This window comes from Phyllostomus hastatus, unplaced genomic scaffold (genome assembly GCF_019186645.2).
Source record: "Phyllostomus hastatus isolate PE091 unplaced genomic scaffold, TTU_PhHast_1.1 phas_contig_29, whole genome shotgun sequence".
Lineage (NCBI taxonomy): Eukaryota > Metazoa > Chordata > Mammalia > Chiroptera > Phyllostomidae > Phyllostomus > Phyllostomus hastatus.
This window is the reverse complement of record NW_025333835.1, coordinates 46298925-46320187: the sequence shown is the minus strand read 5'-3', so window position 1 is coordinate 46320187 and position 21263 is coordinate 46298925. Positions and strand designations below refer to the sequence as shown.

The 21263-nt window shown below is 56.8% G+C and overlaps 1 protein-coding gene across 6 annotated transcripts in view; it reads left to right on the top strand.

Annotated features, from left to right (window-relative positions):
- Window positions 1–21263, top strand: part of DCLK1 (doublecortin like kinase 1) — a 227670-nt gene that overhangs the window by 188914 nt on the left and 17493 nt on the right. For 5 of the 6 annotated variants that reach the window (XM_045838918.1, XM_045838916.1, XM_045838920.1 and 2 more), the window contains 5 exons: window positions 2363–2496; window positions 3157–3234; window positions 3590–3686; window positions 5964–6044; window positions 15674–15787. In XM_045838918.1, coding sequence (XP_045694874.1) covers window positions 2363–2496; window positions 3157–3234; window positions 3590–3686; window positions 5964–6044; window positions 15674–15787 — 504 coding nt within the window. Of the gene's footprint in view, window positions 1–2362; window positions 2497–3156; window positions 3235–3589; window positions 3687–5963; window positions 6045–15673; window positions 15788–20595; window positions 20670–21263 lie in introns of all 6 variants that reach the window. The other variant, XM_045838919.1, reaches the window with a different exon arrangement.

The window sequence follows — 21263 nt, the reverse complement described above, 5'->3', positions numbered from 1 at the left end:
TCGGGGACTCTGTCCTCTGCAGCTCTGACACCGTCAAGTTCGTCCCTCCGACTTGTGTGGGCTGGCCAGGGCCAGACAGCTGCTCTGTCCAAGCGGGAGGGCGCTGTCCACCCCAGATGACCGCTGGGCAGAGCCAGGTCTGCAAGGGGCCTGTGGCGTCCCCACCCTGACAACCCGAGTGCAGGGCAGCCCACGCCCGGCCGCGGGCAGCCCCGAGGGAGAGACTCCGTGCTCAGAGCGTGGAGCGCGGAGACAAGTAAAAGACCGTTCTTCTGCCCAGAAAAGACGCAGCCCCTCTGGAGAGGAGGGTCTGCCCGACTCTGCCAGAGCAGTTAGATCCGAGGGGTTGCCTCGAACGCGGCGGATTGGCTGGCCGGACACCCGCACGGAGGCTGCCGTGCAGTGAGAAGTCCGTCCAGTCTTCCGAAGGCAGGCGGACGGGCGCTGTGTGGGCATGGCAGGGCGCTCCTGCTGTGCAGAGACGGGCCGGCTGTGCAGGAGGTTCCCACGGCCGTAGCAAGTGGGCCGGGCCACAGCTTGGTCATTGGGGCGGGGGAGGAGCACAGGGCCACACCCCGTCGGAAGGAGGATTCCGCTGCGTTGGGTTGGCCAAAAAGTCCGTTACGTGCTTCCCGTAAAAGAAAAGACATTTTTCATCTTCACCCGTAACTTTACTGATTTGAGTATTTTGAGTGTGTCGGCTGTTTCCTGCTATTGGCTTCCAGTGGGCAGAGGCCGGGGGTGCAGCTGAGCACCCCCCAGTGCACCAGACAGCCCACAGCAGAGGGTGGCTTGGCCACAGGGTCAGTAGCGACGAGAAACTGCACAAACCGCTTCCGACAGGTTCGACCCGTCACAGCACCTTCTCCGCACACAGCGCAAATCTTTTTTGGCGTGTCACTTGTGTTTTTACCTTTCTGGAAATCGTAAAGCACAATAAAGCTGAAAATGTTGCCCATCTTCCTCCACCTTCAGTGTTAAAATGGCCTCATAAACATTCACCAGTGTCGATAGGGTTTTTTAAAATGCACGCCGACATGACAGCTGCCACAATGCAGTCTAACCAAATTGTGTCGAATGAAGTCACAGACGACTACGGCTGCTGGAGCCCTCGTACGGAAAAAACACGACAGGCTTTTTGGCCACCCGATCCTTGGGAAGCGTCACCGTTTGTTTCCCGGCGGCGCCTTCTGCGTTTGCTGGGGATAGCAGCCTGGCGCGGTCCTGTTCTGTCCTTGGGCCTGCCGGTCCCAGCGCAGGGCACTGGGTCGGGGTTCTGGGTGCCCTTTGACCTTCTCTTTGACGCAGTAGAAGTTGTTTGAGAAGCGTTTCTGAGCAGACTCACCTGGTTGGGTGCTGGGCCAGAACTAAAGCGGTGGACGCCCTGGCCTCTGGTCACACGTATCCTTCCCCCAGTTCGTTGGGGGAAGGGCCGGAGACGTTGACTGCCTGGGTGAGGAAGCCTGACTGCGCGCCGACTCCGCACTTGATAAATCTCTGCAAACTGCCGCAGGGGAAGCGAACTGCTAATGCCCTTTTCCACAGCTTGTTTTTAAAAATAAAGTATTTTAACATAGGTAGATTTTTCTGTTCAATTACTGAAGAATTTCATTTTTAAAGCTTATTTTTTAAAAATATTTTATTTATTTATTTTTAGAGAGGGGACGGGAGAAAGAGAGAAACATCAATGTGTGGTTGTCTCTCGTGCGCCCCCTACTGGGGACCTTGCCCTCAACCCAGGCCTGTGCCCTGACTGGGAATCGAACCAGCAACCCTTTGGCTTGCAGACCGGCACTCAATCCACTGAGCCACACCAGCCAGGGCTAAAGCTTCTTATATTAAAATAGAGTGGTAATAAAATAAAGTGGTGTTTGGATATTGGGGATACTGCCCCAGAGACCTTTCATATTTCATTGCGTTGTGTAAATCAGTTTTAATTGTAGAAACATCAGCTGAAATAAGCCCAAAAGAACTCCCCTCGTTCTGCTCCCCAGAGACAGACACGCCGTGGTCTCTCTTGTTTTCCTCTGCGCGTATTTTCTTTAATGGGCGTGTCATGCTAACCCGTGTGAAACCTGCCGTCCTCGCGTCCAGACGCGATGCGTGTCAGCCAACCCGAGTTTGCCTCCCCACTGTCTGAGCGCGCCCTGATTCATGCGGCGGGTTTCCATTCGCTCGTCCTCCCCCACGTTTCTCCTTCTGCGGTGACCTAAAGAGAGGTGTCCTCGTGTGAACGCCCTCGCGTGGCTGCCCGATGCGTGTGCGAGGGGGACAGTGAGTGTGAACCCTGGGGCCCCTCGTCCCGCCCGGGACGCGCCCCCGAGCTCCGGGCGAAGGTGGTTTCTCGTCGCCCCTCCCCCAGGTGTACGAGCACCAGGACGGCAGCAAGTCCCTGAAGCTGGGGGACTTCGGCCTGGCCACCATCGTGGACGGGCCCCTGTACACGGTCTGCGGCACCCCGACCTACGTGGCTCCGGAAATCATCGCCGAGACCGGGTAAGCGCTTCCCGCGCGGCCACGGACGTGCCGTGCTGGCCGGAGGACCCGCTGGCCGGCTTCTCGGACCAGAGAGACGAGGTCCCCGGTCCCACCCGGACAGAATCAGTGACCAGGCCTCTTCAACTCTTTCTTTTTTTTTTTACTTGAAAGTGGGAGGCTTTTTCTCTGTTTTTCCAATGAAGCTGCCAGTTGCTGCAGTCTTGTTGAAAGCCTCCGTTGGGCCTTGGTTGAGACAGAGCAGCAGTTACTGAGCCCAGAGTCAGGGATGTTCGGACTGACAGAAGCGGACACGGGTGGCCGTCAGGTCTCCCTGGGGACGAGAACAGCAGGCGGTGCCGTGTGCAGAGACCACCCCCCAACCCCCGTGGTCGCTTCGCCCGGTGGGCCTGATAACCCTTTGGCAGAAACCCCCCACTCACCGATCCCTGCCCGGAGCCCGGCCGCGCCCGCCGTGACCCCCGTTCACGGCCTTCGCGAGGCTCTGGTTCCGCTCCGCCGCCCTCGCGCGCTCTCCCTGGGGCCGGCGGGGTTCGGCTCTGCGTGTGCTGGCGGGTGTCCCGCCGCGTCCGGCGAGAATAGCAGAAGCAGCTGCCTCGCCGCGCCCCAGGGTTTGTCCCGGCCCGACTTCGCCAACTCCGACATCCGTGGCTCTTCCAGGTACGGCCTCAAGGTGGACATCTGGGCAGCCGGCGTGATCACCTACATCCTGCTGTGCGGCTTCCCTCCATTCCGCGGGTACGTGGTCCCCCGCTTGTCAGCGCAGCGGGGCCGTCTCTGGCCCCTGAATGGTCCACGCAGCTTTTGCACTCAGGGCCGGCAGCAGGAAAAGACGATAATAAGAACGTTCCTCACTGTGCCTACCATTTTCCCCTGCTGATGTACATGCCTTCCATGTAGCTTCTTTGTTTAATCTGAAAACTCATTCTGTCTGAATTTACCAACCCTGTTCCCTACGGACATCTGAGTGGCGTAAAAATCATTTGACCCGTCGACAGGAAGGGCAGGTCTCCATGCCCAAGGATGATGGGACGTCCCCTGGGGCGGCATCTTGGCCCTAGGTTTTCCTCACCATTGTCCTTCATCCCAGCAGGAGCGGCGATGACCAGGAGGTGCTTTTTGACCAGATCTTGATGGGGCAGGTGGACTTCCCCTCTCCCTACTGGGATAATGTTTCCGATTCTGCCAAGGTGGGTCTCCAGCCCCTCCCTCGTCCTCGGAGCCTGTGTGTGTCTTAGTGGGATTATTGTTTGGGCTCACCACGGACTAAATGATATAGCAGATAAGATCGCTGCACACACTGTAGCTGTACTTGCTAGTTTTTCCTAAGATTCACAGTCATCAGGTCATCTGTTCATAACCCTCCCAGCTTCCCAAGGGGCCCCACCTCCCCGGCTTCTGTCTCCCTGTTCTCCTGCCCTTTGCGTCACGATAGTCTCTAGCCCCACCCACCCTGAGCTTCAGCCCACCTTGGATTTCTGCTTAGCTTCTTGTTTCTGCTCCTCTCGGTCTTGACCTAATTTTATCTCCCCAGTGCATTTTCTCAGACCGCCCTGTTCCCAGCTCTGAAACCCTACTGGCTCCTTTTATTTTCCTTGTCCATTTTATGTTTCTCCATAGTGCTTACACCCTTGTGTCCATCTGGTATACCAGCTACCTACCTTTCTTCATCTGTCTGCTCTTCTAGGTAGATACTGATTGGTGGATACGTTTTATTTATGTAATTTATTTTCTCCCTCTTCCCACTGGAATGCAAATTCCGTCAAGACAAAGATTTTTGTTTATTTTGTTCATTACTGTACCATTTTTTGCCTACATAGTGACCAGTACATAACTGGTGCTCAGGGCCTGTTGAGTGAATACAGAAATAAATGAATGAGTGAATGGACAAATTAAGCAGTTAATTTCACGCAAAGCGGAGAAAACTGAACATGGGTTGAAATTACCCAGCAAGACACCATGGGGAAGCTGTGATTTAGCTTGGACTCGGAAAGCCAGCCAGGGCTGAGAGGAGGCGGTGACAAGGCAGACACGGCTCTGCTCCACTAAACAAAAGAGCAACCTCAAAGCAAACCTGAAATCTTACCTGAGATACTAGCAAACCCCGAGATAGAAAAAACATAGAAAATGTTTTGGTGGATGCCTTAAACTTGTATCTCCAAGCATTGACTTACTTTGAAACATTGAAGTGGAAGAGTAGTTATCTTTTGACCCTTCAGTGTATATAACTTTTCTCTTGCTGTGTCCGGAGCACGAGTTCAGTTTAACAGTAGACTCTGGCCCCATTCCGTGGTAAAGGATGCATGTGGGGCCCAAGGCTCTCATAGGCTTCAGCTGTGCAGGGGCCCGCCTCTGGGCCGAGGAAGACGGGGGGCGGTGGCTGAGAGAGGCGTGGGGGAGGCGCACAGGTGGAGGGGGCCGCGACACGGCCGCAGAGGCGGGGGTGAGGGCGGTTTCTCCCGTGAGCGGCTCTTCGGCAGCCTAAGTCTTTCCACAACGTGCCATCACCCATGCGCACGAGGTCTGGAAGTCGCCCACAGACAGGACTGTCCCCACGGCACCTGGCAGAGAGCGTCACACACAGTAGCTACTTGAACGCGTCCTGGCCCAGTGGGACAGTGAAGGTAGACACTCACTCCCGCAGAAATCCATCATCCCCATCACGGAACAGCACGCGGGGCCCGTGAACGCGAGGGACGAGGGCACACCCGTCCGGCCAGTTTGTGACAAAGTGGACAGGTGTACGACAGGGTCGGCGGCGTCCAGACCCAAGCTGGGCTCTCCTGGTCCAAGTCTGTTCGAGCTTAGGGGAACGTTTCATTAGTTTCAGAACCATTAAGTCACTTACTGCTTAATAGTTCTATTTTATGTGTGTTGATGGATCTGGAAATGTTTGAAGTGATTTCAACAGATCTCTTTAGAATTCTTTGGCTGCTAAAAATAGTTTCCTGCTTTGCTAACTGGCTGTTGGCACTTCTGTGTCTATTCTTATAACTTTCTTCCAAACTGAAGTATGCCACCTTGCAGTTAAGAGAGAAAAAGACACATTTTTTTTTTTACTTTCAGCTTCCAAAATGAGAGTTCAAAGGGTTTTGGAAATGTAACTTTTCTATGAAATTCATTTAGAAGTCTGTTTCTGAAAGTGCAAAATCCCAGACTCGGGCAGGAATTTTAATCCTGCAATTTGTGTATTGATCTCTTCTCCACTAAAGCCATTTTTATTACATCGCTTTTATTATCAGTTTTACCTTATTCCTTCCCCCCGACGACAAGCGGTGTGTTGATAACCCCAGACGTTCACCCGTCCTTTAACCTCGGAAGGTGCGAGGGAGTGGTGGGCCCGCTGAGCCGACGCTGTACTTAAGACCGAGGGCGTTCCCAAGCAGCGCGGAGGGGGCGTGCCTGCAAACACCCAGGCTCTGGCCGGGACCGCGAGGCAAACCCCCCGTCCGTGTGCCCTCCTGCAGGAGCTGATCACCATGATGCTGCTGGTGGACGTGCAGCCGCGGTTCTCGGCCGTGCAGGTCCTGGAGCACCCCTGGGTGAACGTAAGTGGCTCCCTCCTTTCCCCGCGCGGACTCCCATGCGCCGGCGTCAGGCCGCGGGTCTCCTCTCGCGGTCCCCTCCTCCTCGTGAGAACGCTGCGTCCGTGTTTGTCACCCCCCCCCCGCCCGCCCCAGTGAGCAGGCCAGAACCCTAACGGGTCCCCCGACAGCGGGGGCCGACCCTGCCGCTGATGGGTGCTCGCACGCAGCGTCTCATCTGACTCAGAGGACACGGCCTCCCGCCGGGGAGGGGCTCCCGCTCGCTCCGCCTCACCCCGGAGCTCTCTTGCTGGGGCCCCCCGAGTAGGGCGGAAGCCGTCACGCAAGCGGAGCAGGTTTCCTGAGTTGGCGCTGCTTCTGCAGCCTCTCTGCCCAAAACACAAGGGGCCCAGGGGTCTCTGCTGCGCCTCGGAGCCCTTCTCCGAGGTGGCTCTTCGCAGACTGGCTGGCGCGCACCGACCGCCCGGGCTGTCGTTACGATGCAGACTCACTGCCATGCACGTGGACAGCTGCGGCTCTGAAAGCTCCCAGATGCGTCCCCCCCACCCCCCCATTATACGCGCACACAGGTCTGACGACGCCTCTTTAGCCGTGAAGGGATTCTTCGGAGCAGGGCCGCTGGTTCCTGGCCCTGCGAGCGACCGACAGGGTTGGTTTTGAAAAGTAACGATGACAGTGATAAATGCCCACAGTGCGCCTCTTGTGAGTGCCGGACGCACACGCAGCGGTTCTGTTCTCCCCGGCAGCGGTGCGACCTGGCCGTGACCCCCCACGGGCACGTGGGGAGGCCCGTGACCAGGCTCGGTGGTCCCTCCTGCCGGACTGGGCGACACAGGGGCTCGGGGGTGGGGGTGGTCGGGGACCCAGCCCCGGTTTCAGAGGCGGGTCCGGGACTGTCGGCTGGCGGACATCGGTTCTGCCAGCTTCCCCGCGGCTTTGAGTGGTCCAGCCTGCGGTCCAAGGCAACGAAATGGTCCACATCTCTGAATTGTCGCCTTGGCCGTCGGTCAGGTGGTATTTTCCAGCATAATTCACTTCTGGGGGTCAGGCAGGACTGAAACTCGGGGTCGAGACAGACTACACCCCCGGGGGAGGGGTCACGGCCGTGACGGTGGGGTCTCGTGCTGGCCGGGTCTGCCCCTCCCCAGCCACGGGGCTGGGCCCCAGCACGTCACGCAGCGGAACCTGCTCCCCCTTCACCCCACGGGGGGGGACGGGGGGACGCAAGGGACAGGAGTGTGTGTGTGTGTGTGTGTGAGTGTGACCTTGTCTAGATGCACAGCGAAGGTTTGTTTCAGGGATGTTTCCCCAGCTGAGCTTCCCCGTTGTGTACAAGTGTGCAAAGGTGTGCACCCCCTCAGCCTGTGGGAGACTCGGGCAGGGCAGCGGGGGTCCAGAGTGGTCGCCCCCAGCCTCACAACCTTCGCCTGTACCCCAGGTGCTCATCAAAAGTTGTCCTCTTCGATGACGTAGGGAAGGTCGGGAAGCGTCTCCCGTGGGCCTGGTAATGGCCGCCAAGATGGCCAGGGTGGGTACCGCTGTACCCACTTTACAGGTGAGGAGACTGAGGTCACGCTGGGCGACTTGTCCGAAGTCGCTTACGTCTGTCCCTGACCACAGTTCCCAGCGAGGCACCCACCTCCAAGCCCATGTGCGTCCAAGTGCTCCGCCCACGCCGTGTCCCCCCTCCCTCAGCATTGCTGTGTCCACCGTCATCATTATAATGACGGCTCATACAGGTGAGCAACCTTCCCAGAGCGCTCACCGGGGCCGTGCACGGCACCTTTGCCTTGGCTGCACAGGCTGGAAGAGACGCACACAGCTTCCCTGGTGGGAGCAGTTGGTTCTGATTGACAGGCACGCCATCGGAAAGACCGTGGCCCACAAATTGCCCGGTTACCCTAGAAAGACTGAGCCTGTGGCCACAGTGAATAACCCGGAAACCTGGGTTTGGAAAGTGGCATTTGCAGGCTTAGAAAGGGCTAGAGAGGAAAGAGATGCATAGACGTGTCTTAGATGTTTCCGGTGCATTGTCGTCGGAGGCCCGATACTGAGTGGGCCCGCCCTGCGGAGCTCTGTCTGATGCGACCAGATGGGGGCGCAGTGTGGAAGGGCTGTCCCCACGGCCAGCTCGGTCCTGGGGGTGGGGCTGGGGACGAGGGGTCCAGTGGGCGGGTCCAGCAGGACGTCAGTACGCTTTGTAAGGTAACCTTGTGGCCGCGAGCAACTTCGTCCACGCAGGCGAGGGGCTGGAATGCCACCGACAACACGCCGTTCCTTGCCCTGATTCCAAACCCCATGACTGCTCAGGGGGGCAGGGGGGGTGGTAAAGAAAAAAACAGAAGATTTCTGGCTGTTATCTTCGCAAGACTACGTCGCTCGTATTCCTGGGGCGGCGCACACGCGCGTCTCCGCGGGAACCTCTGCGTTCTCGGCCGGCTGCGCGCGCACCCCGCACGCGCGGTCCCACTGCGCTGCGTCCACAGCCCGCTGTGCGGCCGCGGTTTCCGCTCGTTTCAGTTCCCCGTTCCGATCCCCTAAAAACATGTATCAAAGGCAAGGGTGACATTTAGGGAGATATTCGGGAGACTCCCAATGAAAGACTACCCTCTGTTTAATTTGAAGGGAAAAATAGATGATTTGGGCAAAAAAAAAAACCACCACTTTTAAATACTTAATATATAAAGTGCTTAATTTTTGAAGTGATATGATGTTCTCATGTAGTAACTAAATGAGAAAACTATTTTGTTTTCTCTACAACATAATAACTATGTAGTGTACATACGGGCTTTCACAGCCAGCACCGCGTGTTTGTGGAGGTCTCCGAGTACAACACATGAACAACCAAGCAATCAAAATAAATAAATTAGGAACTCCAAAGCCAGTCCATTTAACAAGACATTTCGCATTTGGAGATCAAATTATGTCTGATGAGCGCAGGGGACGCTACCTACGGCGGAAAGCCAGCCCAATTAGAGGAAACAATATCGAATGTCAGCTGTAATTGAAAAATAAAAAAGAAAATAATTGCGGGAGCCCTAAGGAGGTCGTCGGAAGGCTCTTCCCCGGGCACATGCATCCTCATTTTCCCGGCTGCTCGCGGCACGACCTTTTCCCCCGGTGCCCCTTGGCGCTGGAAAGGCGGCCTCTCTGAGACGCAGCGCAGGGCCGTCGCACGGGAAACCAGTCAGCAGAAGCCACTTGCTTTAACCGTACTCGGGAGCTTCCTTGGGGCGCCTGCTGATTTCTCACGCACTCTGGGTGCCAACCCCACCCGCCGCCCGTGGTCCGCGCCCCTGCTCCGCTCCGGGAAGCGCCGTGACCCAGGCAGGTCCTGCCGTGGGCCCGGCCAGCCGGGTGTGAAGGGGAAGAATGTGGGTTCAGGAAGGCGCGCCCCTCACCCCCGCCTGCGTCAGCGCGGGTCGGGCACTCCGTTAGCCTGTTTTCCCGTCTGCGAGGTGGAGAGGAGAGAATCACCCTCTCCGGCGGCTGTGCGTTGCCGGCTGAAGGGCCAGAGGAGACAATCCTAAAGACAAGGGCTCTGTGATCTTCCTTACAGTCGTGCGTCTGAGCGAGGCCCCACCTCTGTCCTCCACCGCCCCGCCCGTGCGGACGAAATGCAAGCTGGAATCACAGTTGGCGTGGGAGGGGCTCGATTAGGGAGGAGGACCCCCCACCCCCTCCCGAAAAAATGATCCTGTGCGTGTGGGCCTCAAGCCCCACATCCATCACGCGGGTTACCAGATGTTCTCCAGCGCCACAGCCGGTTCCTCCGAACGCAGCTGCAAAACGCCAGCGGGAACTGTCCCAGCCGAGTTCATACACCTTCCGACTCACCGAGTGGAGAACCCCAGGGAGTCGGGCGCACCGGATGGGAGACTGGAATAGGCAATGCCACGTCTGGAACATTCCGGTGACGGGGGGAGAAAGCTGAGTCCCTTAACTTCGTGTTCACGGTGGGGTTAAAGCATTAGCCTGTTACTGTTTCAGACGCGTTCCTGTTGTTGCAGTTTCACTGTCCAGGCGATGGCCTGCCTTCGCCCACACTGCTCTCGGACACTCGGGGGTCAGGGCCGTCTCCGCGCGTGAATTCCATGCGTCTGCGGTGGACCCCCGGTCTGCTCCCCACTGTTACTAATTGGGACTCTCGCGTGGCGCTCAGGGGGGTCTCTAGCACCGGGCCGCTGCCGGGGTTCTGCCCCTGGAGGTTCTGGGGTCACTGGCCCGCACCAGCACCTGGGCCTGGAGAATTTCGGAAGTCCCGGGCGACTGTAACGGGAGAGCAAGGCCGGCAGCCCCTGTCCGGGCGGAAAGGACGGGGTTCGGAAGTAGGTGCAGTCGCTCTGCCGGTTTCAGCCTCCTCTCAGCCTCCTGGCCTTCGCATTTTAATTTACCTCCTTTACCTCACGTGCCTACTCTTTTGAAAAAAATACTGCCAAGCTAAAATATTTTAAAAAAAAGAAGAAGAAGAAGAAGATGACAATGACACTGAGGAAAAAGAAAAAACAAGAGCCTGGAGAATCTACCAAGATATTCTGTGCTAATGAAAGTCAGCCCTACCCCCCAAAGTATGTAAACATTCATCTTCTGGCGTCGGTGGAATTTGCTGGGAAGTAGAACCCCGGAGGTGCCGTCATGATAAATGAAACCGCTTGTCCGGATTCGTGAACGGGGAGCGAGGACTCGCAGTTCCACTCTCTGCTGGGGCGTCGGGTCCTCTCCTTCCTCCCAGGCAGGTGCTCGTTGACTCACGTGCTCTCCCCCAGGGCCGTGTGAACTGCAGGCCCAGAGGGAGCGTGGGGCCCCGCTGAGGGGCGTCCCAAGCTCTGGGGTGCTGTGCAGCTGGCGACTGCGAGCACGCGTCCAGGGGACGTGAGCTGGAGCCGCTGTCGGGGACCGCCGCTCCAGCGCCCTGGGGGTTGTTTAAAACTAATTCGGAATATTCTGGTGCTAAAGTGCTTGCGGCTGCCACGGTTCTCATACAATTACAGATACTAATAATGGAGTCTGCCATGAACAGACCGAAAACCAGACCCGGGATCCAAAAACAAAACTCCTTGCGGGGAGGGCGGGGAGGGTTTTCCGGAGCACGACGCCCAGAAAGTTCTCCCTAAGGAGAGGGCGGGGCTCACGCCTCTGAGTGTCTTCTTGTCGGAGCCCCCACCCCCTCCCCAGGCCGCCTCCCCCACATCCACCCGAGCAGCGAGCAGCGGCGGAGACCAGGAGTCCAGGTCTCCTGCAGACAGCTGGGAGAGCTCGTTTCCACTTTGCAAACTCATTTTGTTCCTGTCAGTTGCAATGCTCTGTCAAGTGGTGGATGGGAATTTCTAAATCAAAACCCGCTAACCTCAAACCAAAACCAGCCCGTGTCAAACAAGGAGCCACTCCCAGAAACTGCACACCAGAGCGTATGGGAATAATACGAGGGCTATTTGTAACCCGCTTCCAGGTTCGTCACGTTTGGGAAACTCATAGCACATTTTTGGCACATGATCTATTCGGAATAATGGCGATAAAGATGTATGTATAAAATGTACGTTTTTAACGGCCCTATTTATTTTATTGACGCAAGACAGTGCATCAGCGAAACCTCCGTCGTCAGCCCGCATGCCTCAGGTGCAGAGCAGGTCCCGGCAGCGCCAGCTGTTGGTGTCTGTTACTCCAGTTGCGCTTGCCGCAGCCTTCGGAATTGACACCCTCACCCCGCAGACCCCGCGGTTGCTGCGGCGAGTGCGAGTGTGTGCGAGTGTGCGCACGAGTCCCCTGCTCCGGCTGAACCTCCTTCTTTCCCTGGGAATAGTGACCCCAGTGAAAGGTCTCCAGACTTCTGAGCGCCACACCACCTCGGACGACTCGGGAGGGCTGCTCCCCCCCACCCTCCACCCCCCCGCCCACCCTTGCTTCGCCAGGACTCGTGACCCAGGGAAGGGGACCCTTCCCTGAGTGTAAAGCCGGCGGCCCAGCCGCCGGGGCCCCAAGGCTAAGGGGGTTGTTAGGGGCCTTGACAGAAGACCCAGACCAGGACAGGGCGGGGAAGGGGTGACAAAGTCCACTGTGAGGGCAGGCAGAAAACCAGCTCTTGGCTCAAGAGCTGGCTGGGGACAGCTCGGGGACAGGGGGCTGCTGGGGGCGGTGGTGACGGTGGGGAGTGAGGAGGAGGCAGGCGGAGCAGCCGCGTCCAGCTCCCTGGTCCCTGAGGTCGGGCGCTCTGGGGAACCCCGCCCCTGTGCTGTCTCCGTGGTGGTGCCCAGGCTGTTCAGCGTGGCCTGCGCGATGACAGGGCTGCCCGGCCCAGGGCCTGCGCCCGTCCGCCCGTGTCAGCCGGGCGGCCCCGTGTGGATTCTCCAGCTCCCACCCCGACCAGGTCACGTTGTCGCCTCATCTCTGATGAGTGGCGCCAGGTCTCTCCTTGGCGTAGAAGCTTCTAGCTGCCGTCTCCTGACGGCCATTCAAATGTTTCCCAGCCTCCATTCGGGCCTGTGCAAACCTTCTGTTTGTTTCAGCTCCCAATCCACCCTCCCTCCCCTCACTGCCGTGCCGCTTCCATCAGGGACCCGCAATGTCCCCAAGTCCCGACGTTTAACACGAGGGGGCCCTCTGGCAGCAGGTGTCCCGCTGAGGGTCGCACAGAAGTTCCACACCTGGGCTGGTCCCGACGCAGCCGCACTCCAGCTGCGTGGCTCCGAGCGAAGTGTTTAGCCTCGCTGGCCTCAGTCTGCGCATCTGCGGAGTGGGACCACGGTGGCGCACATAGAGGCCGACCTGGACGCTGGGGAGACCGTGCGCGCACAGCGTTAGCACAGGGCCACCCGACGGGGCCTTCCTCCCCCTGCCATTTCCTTTGACTCCGCTCCCCGGCCCCTCAAATCAGCCTCCCCCTTTCTCACTTCTTCTTCCCTCGGAGATGAGGGACGCCCCACTCCCCAGGGCAGACGGCTGGGTCCCCCTCCACCCAGCCCCTTCGTCCTGCTTCCCGTCCCGAGACCACTCCCACGCTCGAGGCCTTTGCTGTTGGGTGGTTTTGTCTGGATGAGCAAACCCTTCTTCCACCTGCTTCTTTGTCAGCGAAAGCGTGGGCGAGTCACTCTGCCCGAGGTGGCCTAGAACTCCACTGAGAAGGGGTGACCAGAAGCACCCCTGCGGTCTTGGGGGTGGAGCCCACCCGTGCCCCCCTTCATTCAGGCAGCACCCCAAGCCACGCCAGGCATGTGAGGCCGATATTGGTGAGGCTTTCAGTAAGAGTGCATCATTTCATCCCTTGTCGAACGTTTAAATTCTCCCGAAATTCTCCCTTAGATTCCAAGGGCCTGCGATCCCACCACTGAAAAGAGAAATGCTTTGCCCACACCCCTGAGTTCGCCCTTGAGTCTCACACTCTGGGTGGCACGGTCCTCACCCTTCGTGACGACCGGGGGCCTCCCTCCCACCAGCGGAGCCGGGAACGGGGAACCTTCCCGGACATCATCTGGGGAGAGGGCGGGGGCCGCCACACTTGCCTCTGTGTACCCCCTCCTACTGGGGGCACCACCGTGTTCCTGACGGAGACGCAGGCTTTAGTCTTCGGATCTTCGGGGGCTCCCTTGTAGCCGGTCTTTTCCTGGCCTTTCCGCTTCCTCTCCCCCATAAACTCCGACGCAGAGGTGAGCTGGCGGACTCGCCGTCGGGCAAACACACCTGTGGCTTCCCGCTCACGCACCTGCGCACCGCACCTCTCCTGCCCCGCTCTCTGCCCGTCACCGCGCCCCCACCACCAAGGCCCAGGCCCGGGCCCGGTCCTGCCGGAAGCCGCCGCGCTGGCTGCCCGCAACTGAGAGCCGGTCCCCTGCCGGCCGAGCTCCTTCTGCGCCTCTGGGCGTCCACAGGGCTGCACTGCCCGGCCCCGCCTCGTCTTGTTGGCCTGCGCTGTGGTTTGCCCAGGCGCGCCCACGCTGTGTCTCCCGCTTAGCTTGCGGGGGTCTCTGGTGGTCCCAGAGCGTTCCTTCGCCCACCCTGCCTGCCCTCCCTGGCACGGCAGCCACGTCGCCAGCCCGTTTCTGCCCCCCCCGCAAGCATCACCCCACCGCACCCTCATTGGCTCTCATCCCATTTCCACCTCGGTCCCCGACACGGAATTTTTTAAACTTTTGAATTCACCCCGCGCATCGTCGGAAAGCCCCCTTCCTCTAGATTTGGTTTCGGGTGGGACTCAGTAAGCATCGTCCCTGGTCCTTGCCATGGCCGCTGACAAATCCGTGCGGGAATACCCTAAACGAGGAACGCACGGCGTGCGGAGCAGGGAGCCCAGCGCGTCCGCCTGTCAAGGACGGCAGCCGGCGAGGAAGACGGCGAACAAAGAGCGAGAGTTCGGAGTTGATGCGTATGGTTCTATGCACAGACGGAATCCCCCGGCACCAAAGGACATAAGCGGGGCAGATGCGCCCAGTGAAAGGGCGTCAGGACTTCACAGACGGACCGTCGGAGTGGGTCGTGCGTCCTGGGGGGGGGCGTTCGGCAGCAGGTGACTCGGAAGAAGGAGCGCAGGCCGCACGCCTGGGCGCAGCGCCCCCGCAGCCGCCCTGGGCTCACCCCCAGCTCTCGCCGCGGCCGTAGGGCCCCGCCCGCCGCTGCTCTAAACGAGTAGCCGGAGGCTGGAAGACGGAGCAGGCCCCAGGCCGAGTGTCCAGGGGCTCAGGGGCACAGGCGACACGCGTGAACCGCGGCAGATTCGCCTGCCTGGGCGGGGCCGAGCACTCGCAGGCCGCCCGCGGGCGAGGAAGGGGAGCAGCAGCCGAGTCCTGCTCGGAACCCGGGTTTGCAGAGGGAGGGACAGACCCCGGACTCTCCATCCACAGCCTCTGGGCTCCGCAGACCGGGCAGAGGTGTCGCCGAGGTCCAGCGAGTGACGGCACGTGCTGAGGACTCGGGCGACGGTCCTTCCGGCGACACGCAGCACATGCGGACAGCCACCCGCCCCCTGCAGCGCGCACCGCGGTGCCCAGCGCCCAGGCCTGGGTTCCAGCCGGCCGCAGGGGGGACTGTGTCCGAGTCACAGGGGACAGGGGGGCCGCCGGGAGGGCTGGAAACCTGCGGGGGAACTCTCTGCGTGGGAGGCTGTCGGGGACAGCCCCGGGGCGGGGCGTGGCTGACCGAGGAGTTCGGGGACCAGGCTGGGCTCACTGGGCGGCCCCGGCGGGAGCCCGCGCCTGTCAGTCCCCCGCCCTCGGGTCCGAGTGGTGGGGAGAGGGGATAAAACCCTTGGGTCAGGAAAAAAAACAAAACGGTGTTTACACTGATTTTTGTTGTTGTCTGGATTAACTTGCTCTTTGTCATGCATCCCTAGAACCATGGCTGAACATGACTTTACTAGAAACGGAAAAGAGGCAACAATGTTTGTTTAGGGGCAGGACTCGGGGGGGTCAGCGGGCGCAACAAACGAACGTCAGGGCGGCGGCCGAGCGTGCTCCCAACAACAACAACAACAACAACAGTGTGTGCGATGGGGAGACGCCGGCCGGCTCCTCCCTGAAATCTCAGGGCTTGTAAGATCGCTGCCTGTTTGTTACCAGCGGATCTTGGCCTCATTTCCCATGTATCTCATTTTTTTCTTCTTTGTCTCCCTCTTTCGTCCCTCCCTCCCCGCGCCCCCACCCCAGGATGACGGCCTCCCGGAAAGCGAGCATCAGCTGTCGGTTGCTGGGAAGATCAAGAAGCATTTCAACACCGGCCCCAAACCGAACAGCACAGCAGCGGGCGTCTCCGTCCTAGCAGTAAGCATCTGAAATACCCACCCCAGCTCCGTGAGCGCGCGGCCTCCCTCCCTCGGGAGGCGGCCCCGGACGCGGCGGGATGGGCCGTGTCTCCAGACAGCACCCAGGCAGCTCAGGGCTGAGACGCGTCCCGTGGTTTCTGCTGATGAGTTCCCACAGGGGCACCTCATTATCTGACACCTCCAGGGTGTCTTGCACTTCCTGTGAATTCCATGATGTATTTTTTGTTTTAAAGCAGCAAACCTCCCCGGCCCTGGACGGTGTGCCGATGCCAAGGTCAGGGCCCCGCGGAGGGGAGCGCAGAGTGCCCGCTTGCCAGGGTGGGGGAGGGAGGGGGCGCTGAACCGGACGACACTGCAGAGGGAATCGGGGCCCCGTGGGGTGGGGCGCGAGACCCAGGGGAAAGCGGACACAGCACAGGACGCGCACGCAGTGAGATTTTCAGGGGAGTCGGGTGGCTGTGAGCACCCACAGCCATCACGGCGTCTGGCTCCTTAGAAAGTTCGTTTTTTTAAAGTTGAAAGTCTTTTAGCGTTTACCATTTTATATGGAGGCGGCTGCGTGAGGTTTTCTCTATTTTTTTTTCCTGTTCTCTCCATGCAGACACACACTGCCTGCAACCTGAGAGCAGCTCTAGGCAAAGATTAAATTGGGCAGAGAAATAATGAAACCGCATACTTCCTGGTGTCATATTCTAGAGTAAATATATTCAGGTCCCAGATTACTCGTCTTGAATCACTTCCTGTTTTTCAACGGCCTGGGTGAGGTGGAATCACTCAAGCTGCTTTTTTTTTTCCCTAAACAAAGAAACTAGACACTATGTTGTCGAATGTTGAAAAGTTTTTGTGCTGCTCAAACAGTACGTCGTGCTCACCGGCGATACTGAATAATTTAGCTACATTTACGGTGTTCTTATATTTTTGCTCTTTCGGTTGTGCTGGAGCTGTCGGTAGAGCTAAACGTATGTAAGGGACAGATTCGAGACAGCCGCGCCCCGGTTTGGGGTGCAGATACTCAGCAGGGGCTTCCAGATGTCGCAGGGGGCATGCATGCATGCATGCACGTCCATGTACGGTCTGCGTTGCATGTTTTTTGAGAGAACCCTTCCCACAGCGAGTCACCAGGGCACCACAGCCATGTGCTGCGCACGCCCGACCGTGCCAGACGGGACGCGTTCCTGAGGTTCGGGGCTCACGTGCCCAGCCGTCCTCCCTGCCCTCTCTCTCCGGCCCTTTCTCAGGGAACTCAGTGTAGAAGTCCATCGTCCTTCCTGTCTTCCTAGATCGTCAGCATTCTTTGTTACCAGCTCATGCTCAATCAGTAATTTTTGACGGTCACTGTCTCGTGGTGATTGGCCACCCAACCAGACACTCTGTTTTCATCCTTCATCCGAGACGCACGTCTGTTCCGAAACTTCGCACGCCACGGTTTCTCGGGAACGGGCTGCCAGCACGCTTGTCCATTGAAAAGGGCTGTTTTCCCGCCCCGCGCAGGGCTCCCAGCGCCAGCGAGGCTGCTTGCCCGCCGCTGGTGCCGGTTTGGGTTTTTCTTTCTTTCTTTTTTTTTTTAATCTTAATTGGCCTTTGGTTAAATTTGCCACGGCTGCTCCGAGATGGTGCGTTCAAGGTGTTCTGGGAGTCTCGTAGTGATGAGGGGTTCCCAATGCACAGGTGACACAGGTGTGAGGGGAAGGCTGGCTCGTGGCACACCTGGGTGAATTCCAAAACCAAACTCCTACTATTTGTTAAAACTTCATCCACGCAGATTGCAAAGACTCTAATTGGTATTTGAAGATCAAAGGTCCCCTGATTTTATTTTCCCGAAATAGCATGATTGGGCCATTTTCAGTGCAGTTTCCGAGATCATCCCTAACACGTTTCCATGGAAACTGCACAAACTGGTAATAGACTTATAAATTGTAAAATGGGCTTTGTGATGCTGAGTTATGCATCAGTGGCACGCTTAATCTTCTTTATCCACGACAAATTTTTTTTAAAATAATGATCGACCTAACAGAGACACAAAATAATTAACTTTGTGGAGAAGTGTCTGAAAGAGCCTTGTCAACTCTGAAGCACAACCCACACGCCCACTGTTGGGGTGGATGTTTCAGGCCCGGAAGAGAGAGGCTCTGTAAATTTCAGAGCTGTTTCTGGAGGCACCGCACTGCCGTCAGATCCGCACTTGACCTGTCTTTCCAGATCGCTTTGCCCCCCCCGCCCCCTGTGAGTGTCCACACCCTCCACGAGACCCTGGGGCGCCCCCATGCCCAGGGCGGGGCTGGACATCAGAAGCTGGCCATCCTAGCTGCCTTTGTTATCGACTTCTGGAATAGTCCTGGTGAAGTCAGTTCATATTCTGTGACAATGCTCCCGTTCCTAGAGGGAGCAAAAACTAAGTCCCTGGGGGGCCACCGCAGGAGAAAGCAGCCTTGGAATCAGGTGACATTTCAAGTCCCGCTGAAGCGCAGCCGCAAAGGAACGCTGTTCGGCTGGGAGGCAGAATCCAAGGGGTAGGCAGGAGAAGTAAGCATCATGAACGCTGCATCCGTAAAGACCATTGGACAATTTCACGATGCCATATGATTATTAATTCACCCCCATGGTAGAAATTCCTGCAATTAACGCAATGCTGGAACGGCTCCTATTTGATAGACACAGAGAAAACTGGTGTCAGCATCATTCTTCCGCAGACAGAATTTCCCCTCAGGGCCACGTATGCCCTCCCAGAAGCTGTATCAAGTACTGCACTTTATTTTAAACTGCCTCCGTCCTAGGACTGAGGGTGTTGGAAATTATACACACCCTTTAACATTAAAAAATACATACTATTTAGAACGTAGTCTCTATCTGCCTGTTTTGTCAGGAAATCAACTATCCAATCATTAGTCTTTAACTGGGATTTCTCTTTCTTCAGTTAGAAACCAGTCTACCTACTGGAGATTAATAATGCTTAGAAAGGAATTTATGACACTGTCTCTTCCTTAGAGGGACAAAGAAAGAAAGAGCCAGCTGCCACAGCAAACAGACTCGAGACACGGGTGTCACCGATGACACGAGTGTCGTTGAATAAGCACTCGTGGTTCCGAGCTGGAGTGCTTTTGGTGGTGGGGATTCCTTCTCCTCCGCCGCCCACCCCCTCCATTATTAAGGCCAAAGCAAGGACAGATGATAACTTTATATCAGGGTGGCGAGAGGTCCTGGAGTTGGCGGGGAGAGTAATTACCAGCCGGAGGCTCCCGGGAGACAAGGTGCCCTGACTCGCAGGTCAGGCAGCGGGAAGAGGGGGAGACCCATCGCTGTGTCTCCAAGCGCAACACTCCGCCTATCAGAAAGGCTCCATTGTCTCTCTGCTCCCTTCGCCAGTAGTTGGGGGATTAAAAAAAAAAAAAACAGAACAGGGAAGGGGAAACAAAAGGTTATTAAAATGCAATTTATAGACATAAAATGGAATTAGAGATGACATTTTAACGGTGGACTTCTCGAGAGCTGAGGGAGGGGAGGGAGGCATTATTAGATTTGCCCGGCTTGATGAAGAACCGATGACTAAGATGTCAGCTCCAATTTATTTTTCCTCATTTAACGCTGTTTATTATTTTAACCAATAACTTTCAAAATGCTTTAAAGTCCTTCTTTTGCATTTTGCTCATGCAAACAGAGCATTTCGGTCTAATGGAGCAAATCCATACTAATCAGTGCGCAAGTAATTGTGGTTCTGGGAAGCTCCGTCCGGAGCGACCTTGGTGCGGGGCGCTGCCGGGCGCGGCGTCGCGGGCCGTGCTGCCTGTAGGTGGCAGCAGAGAGCTAGGTACGCAGGGGCCGCCCTTGCGGAGGGATTCGCGCCTCCTTTCCAAACACCGTGGGTACTTCCATTTTCCTTCTCAAAAAAATAAAACGTGCGTTCTAAGCAAGACAGAAATCCCACACTGCTGTTTTGTGGACGCTGGGAGAGCCTGATCTGTAATCAGAGCACCAAAGGCTCCGAGCAGGGTTGGGTGTCCAGCCACACAGCGTGAAGATGACTGTCAGACAGGGGGGCTATCTTATCTCCTCCCAGGCCAGCACCCCACTCGGGGAGAAACCCCTCGGAGACCGCACCCTGTCTGCTAGTGACCGGGATCCCTTTCGGGAGCCACAAGCCCTCCCCTGCAGTATGCGTTTTTCATATGCAGTGAACACGATTCTTCCTTTTCTTTCTGTATTTTCGTACACAAGATTACTGTTTTATGTTCTAGCTTTTCAGTGCAGAAATGTAATTGATTTTTTTTAAAAAGTGGAGCTCTGCTTCTAAGGATTAACTCCTCAAAGAGGAAAACCAAGTAGCTGTGGCTATGGGGGCGCCAAACCTGATTCTGTTCACCTTTTATTTCACGGTTACCAAGCCCTCCAGCTGGAGCCCGAGGGGGTGAGTTTCTCGGGAGCCCAGCCTGCTCTCCCGTGGGTGGCTCGAGCTGATCTCAGTGCTTGATCTCATTGTAAAGCATTTTCCATTCTGTAGACTACGCAGAGGTGTTTATGTCTTTTGAAATCGAGAGGATATTGTTAAATGTACATTCAAAAACTTACTTGACGTATTAGATTTTTTTTTTCCCTAACCAATGGCCCTCAAGTATTCATGAGGGGATTAGTGTCTTTTCTCGCCTTTTTCTTTTCAACGTGCAGACTTAGCCCATTAGCTAGTCGCCCCGCAGAAGGGGCGTGGCCACTGCTCACCCACATGCAGCCCGCCGCGGAGGACAGCTTGGCGTGGAGTCTTAGCCCTTTAGCACAATGTCGACCCACTGAGTTGCCCCGTTTCTCTCTGCTCAGCTGGACCACGGGTTTACCATCAAGAGATCAGGGTCTCTGGACTACTACCAACAACCAGGAATGTATTGGATAAGGTATGAGATGGTGCAGCTCAACAGTCAGTGTTTCCATGGCAACGTGCTGGCGGTCTCCATTAACCAGTTCCTTCGGTGGATAAACATGCTTTTGATTTGTTATCCAGTCCATATGCTGCTTTATCAGTTTCGTTTTAATCTTGATTGAGATGCCCCACCCCCTCATGCCTTTTTTTCACCCATTATCCACACTGACATTTGCCAGCTTTCTTTCCATCGCACATGCTCAGTACCGAGTTTCTCTGCAGTTAAAAGGACAGTATATTTAGTGTGAACGCCAAAGCATTTTCCTGATGGTGCCAATTAAAAGAATGATTTCCAGTGCTCTTCTGTCCCTGAACAAATGGAACAACAATCGTACCGGAGTGTATGTTCTATGGAAGTATATACTGTCATTTTAAAGTCAGCAAGCCCGACCTTGACCGTCTTAGAGGAATGAAGCAATGCATTTACACGTTAGTAGTGGAAGCTCCTCTGAGCAACAGTGAGCTACAGAATGCATTGTGCGTGTGAGAAGCTTGTGTTTTCAAATACTCCACCTTTTTGTTCGGTTTGGTTTGGTTTGGTTCTCATTTTATTGTTCCCTCCCCCCCC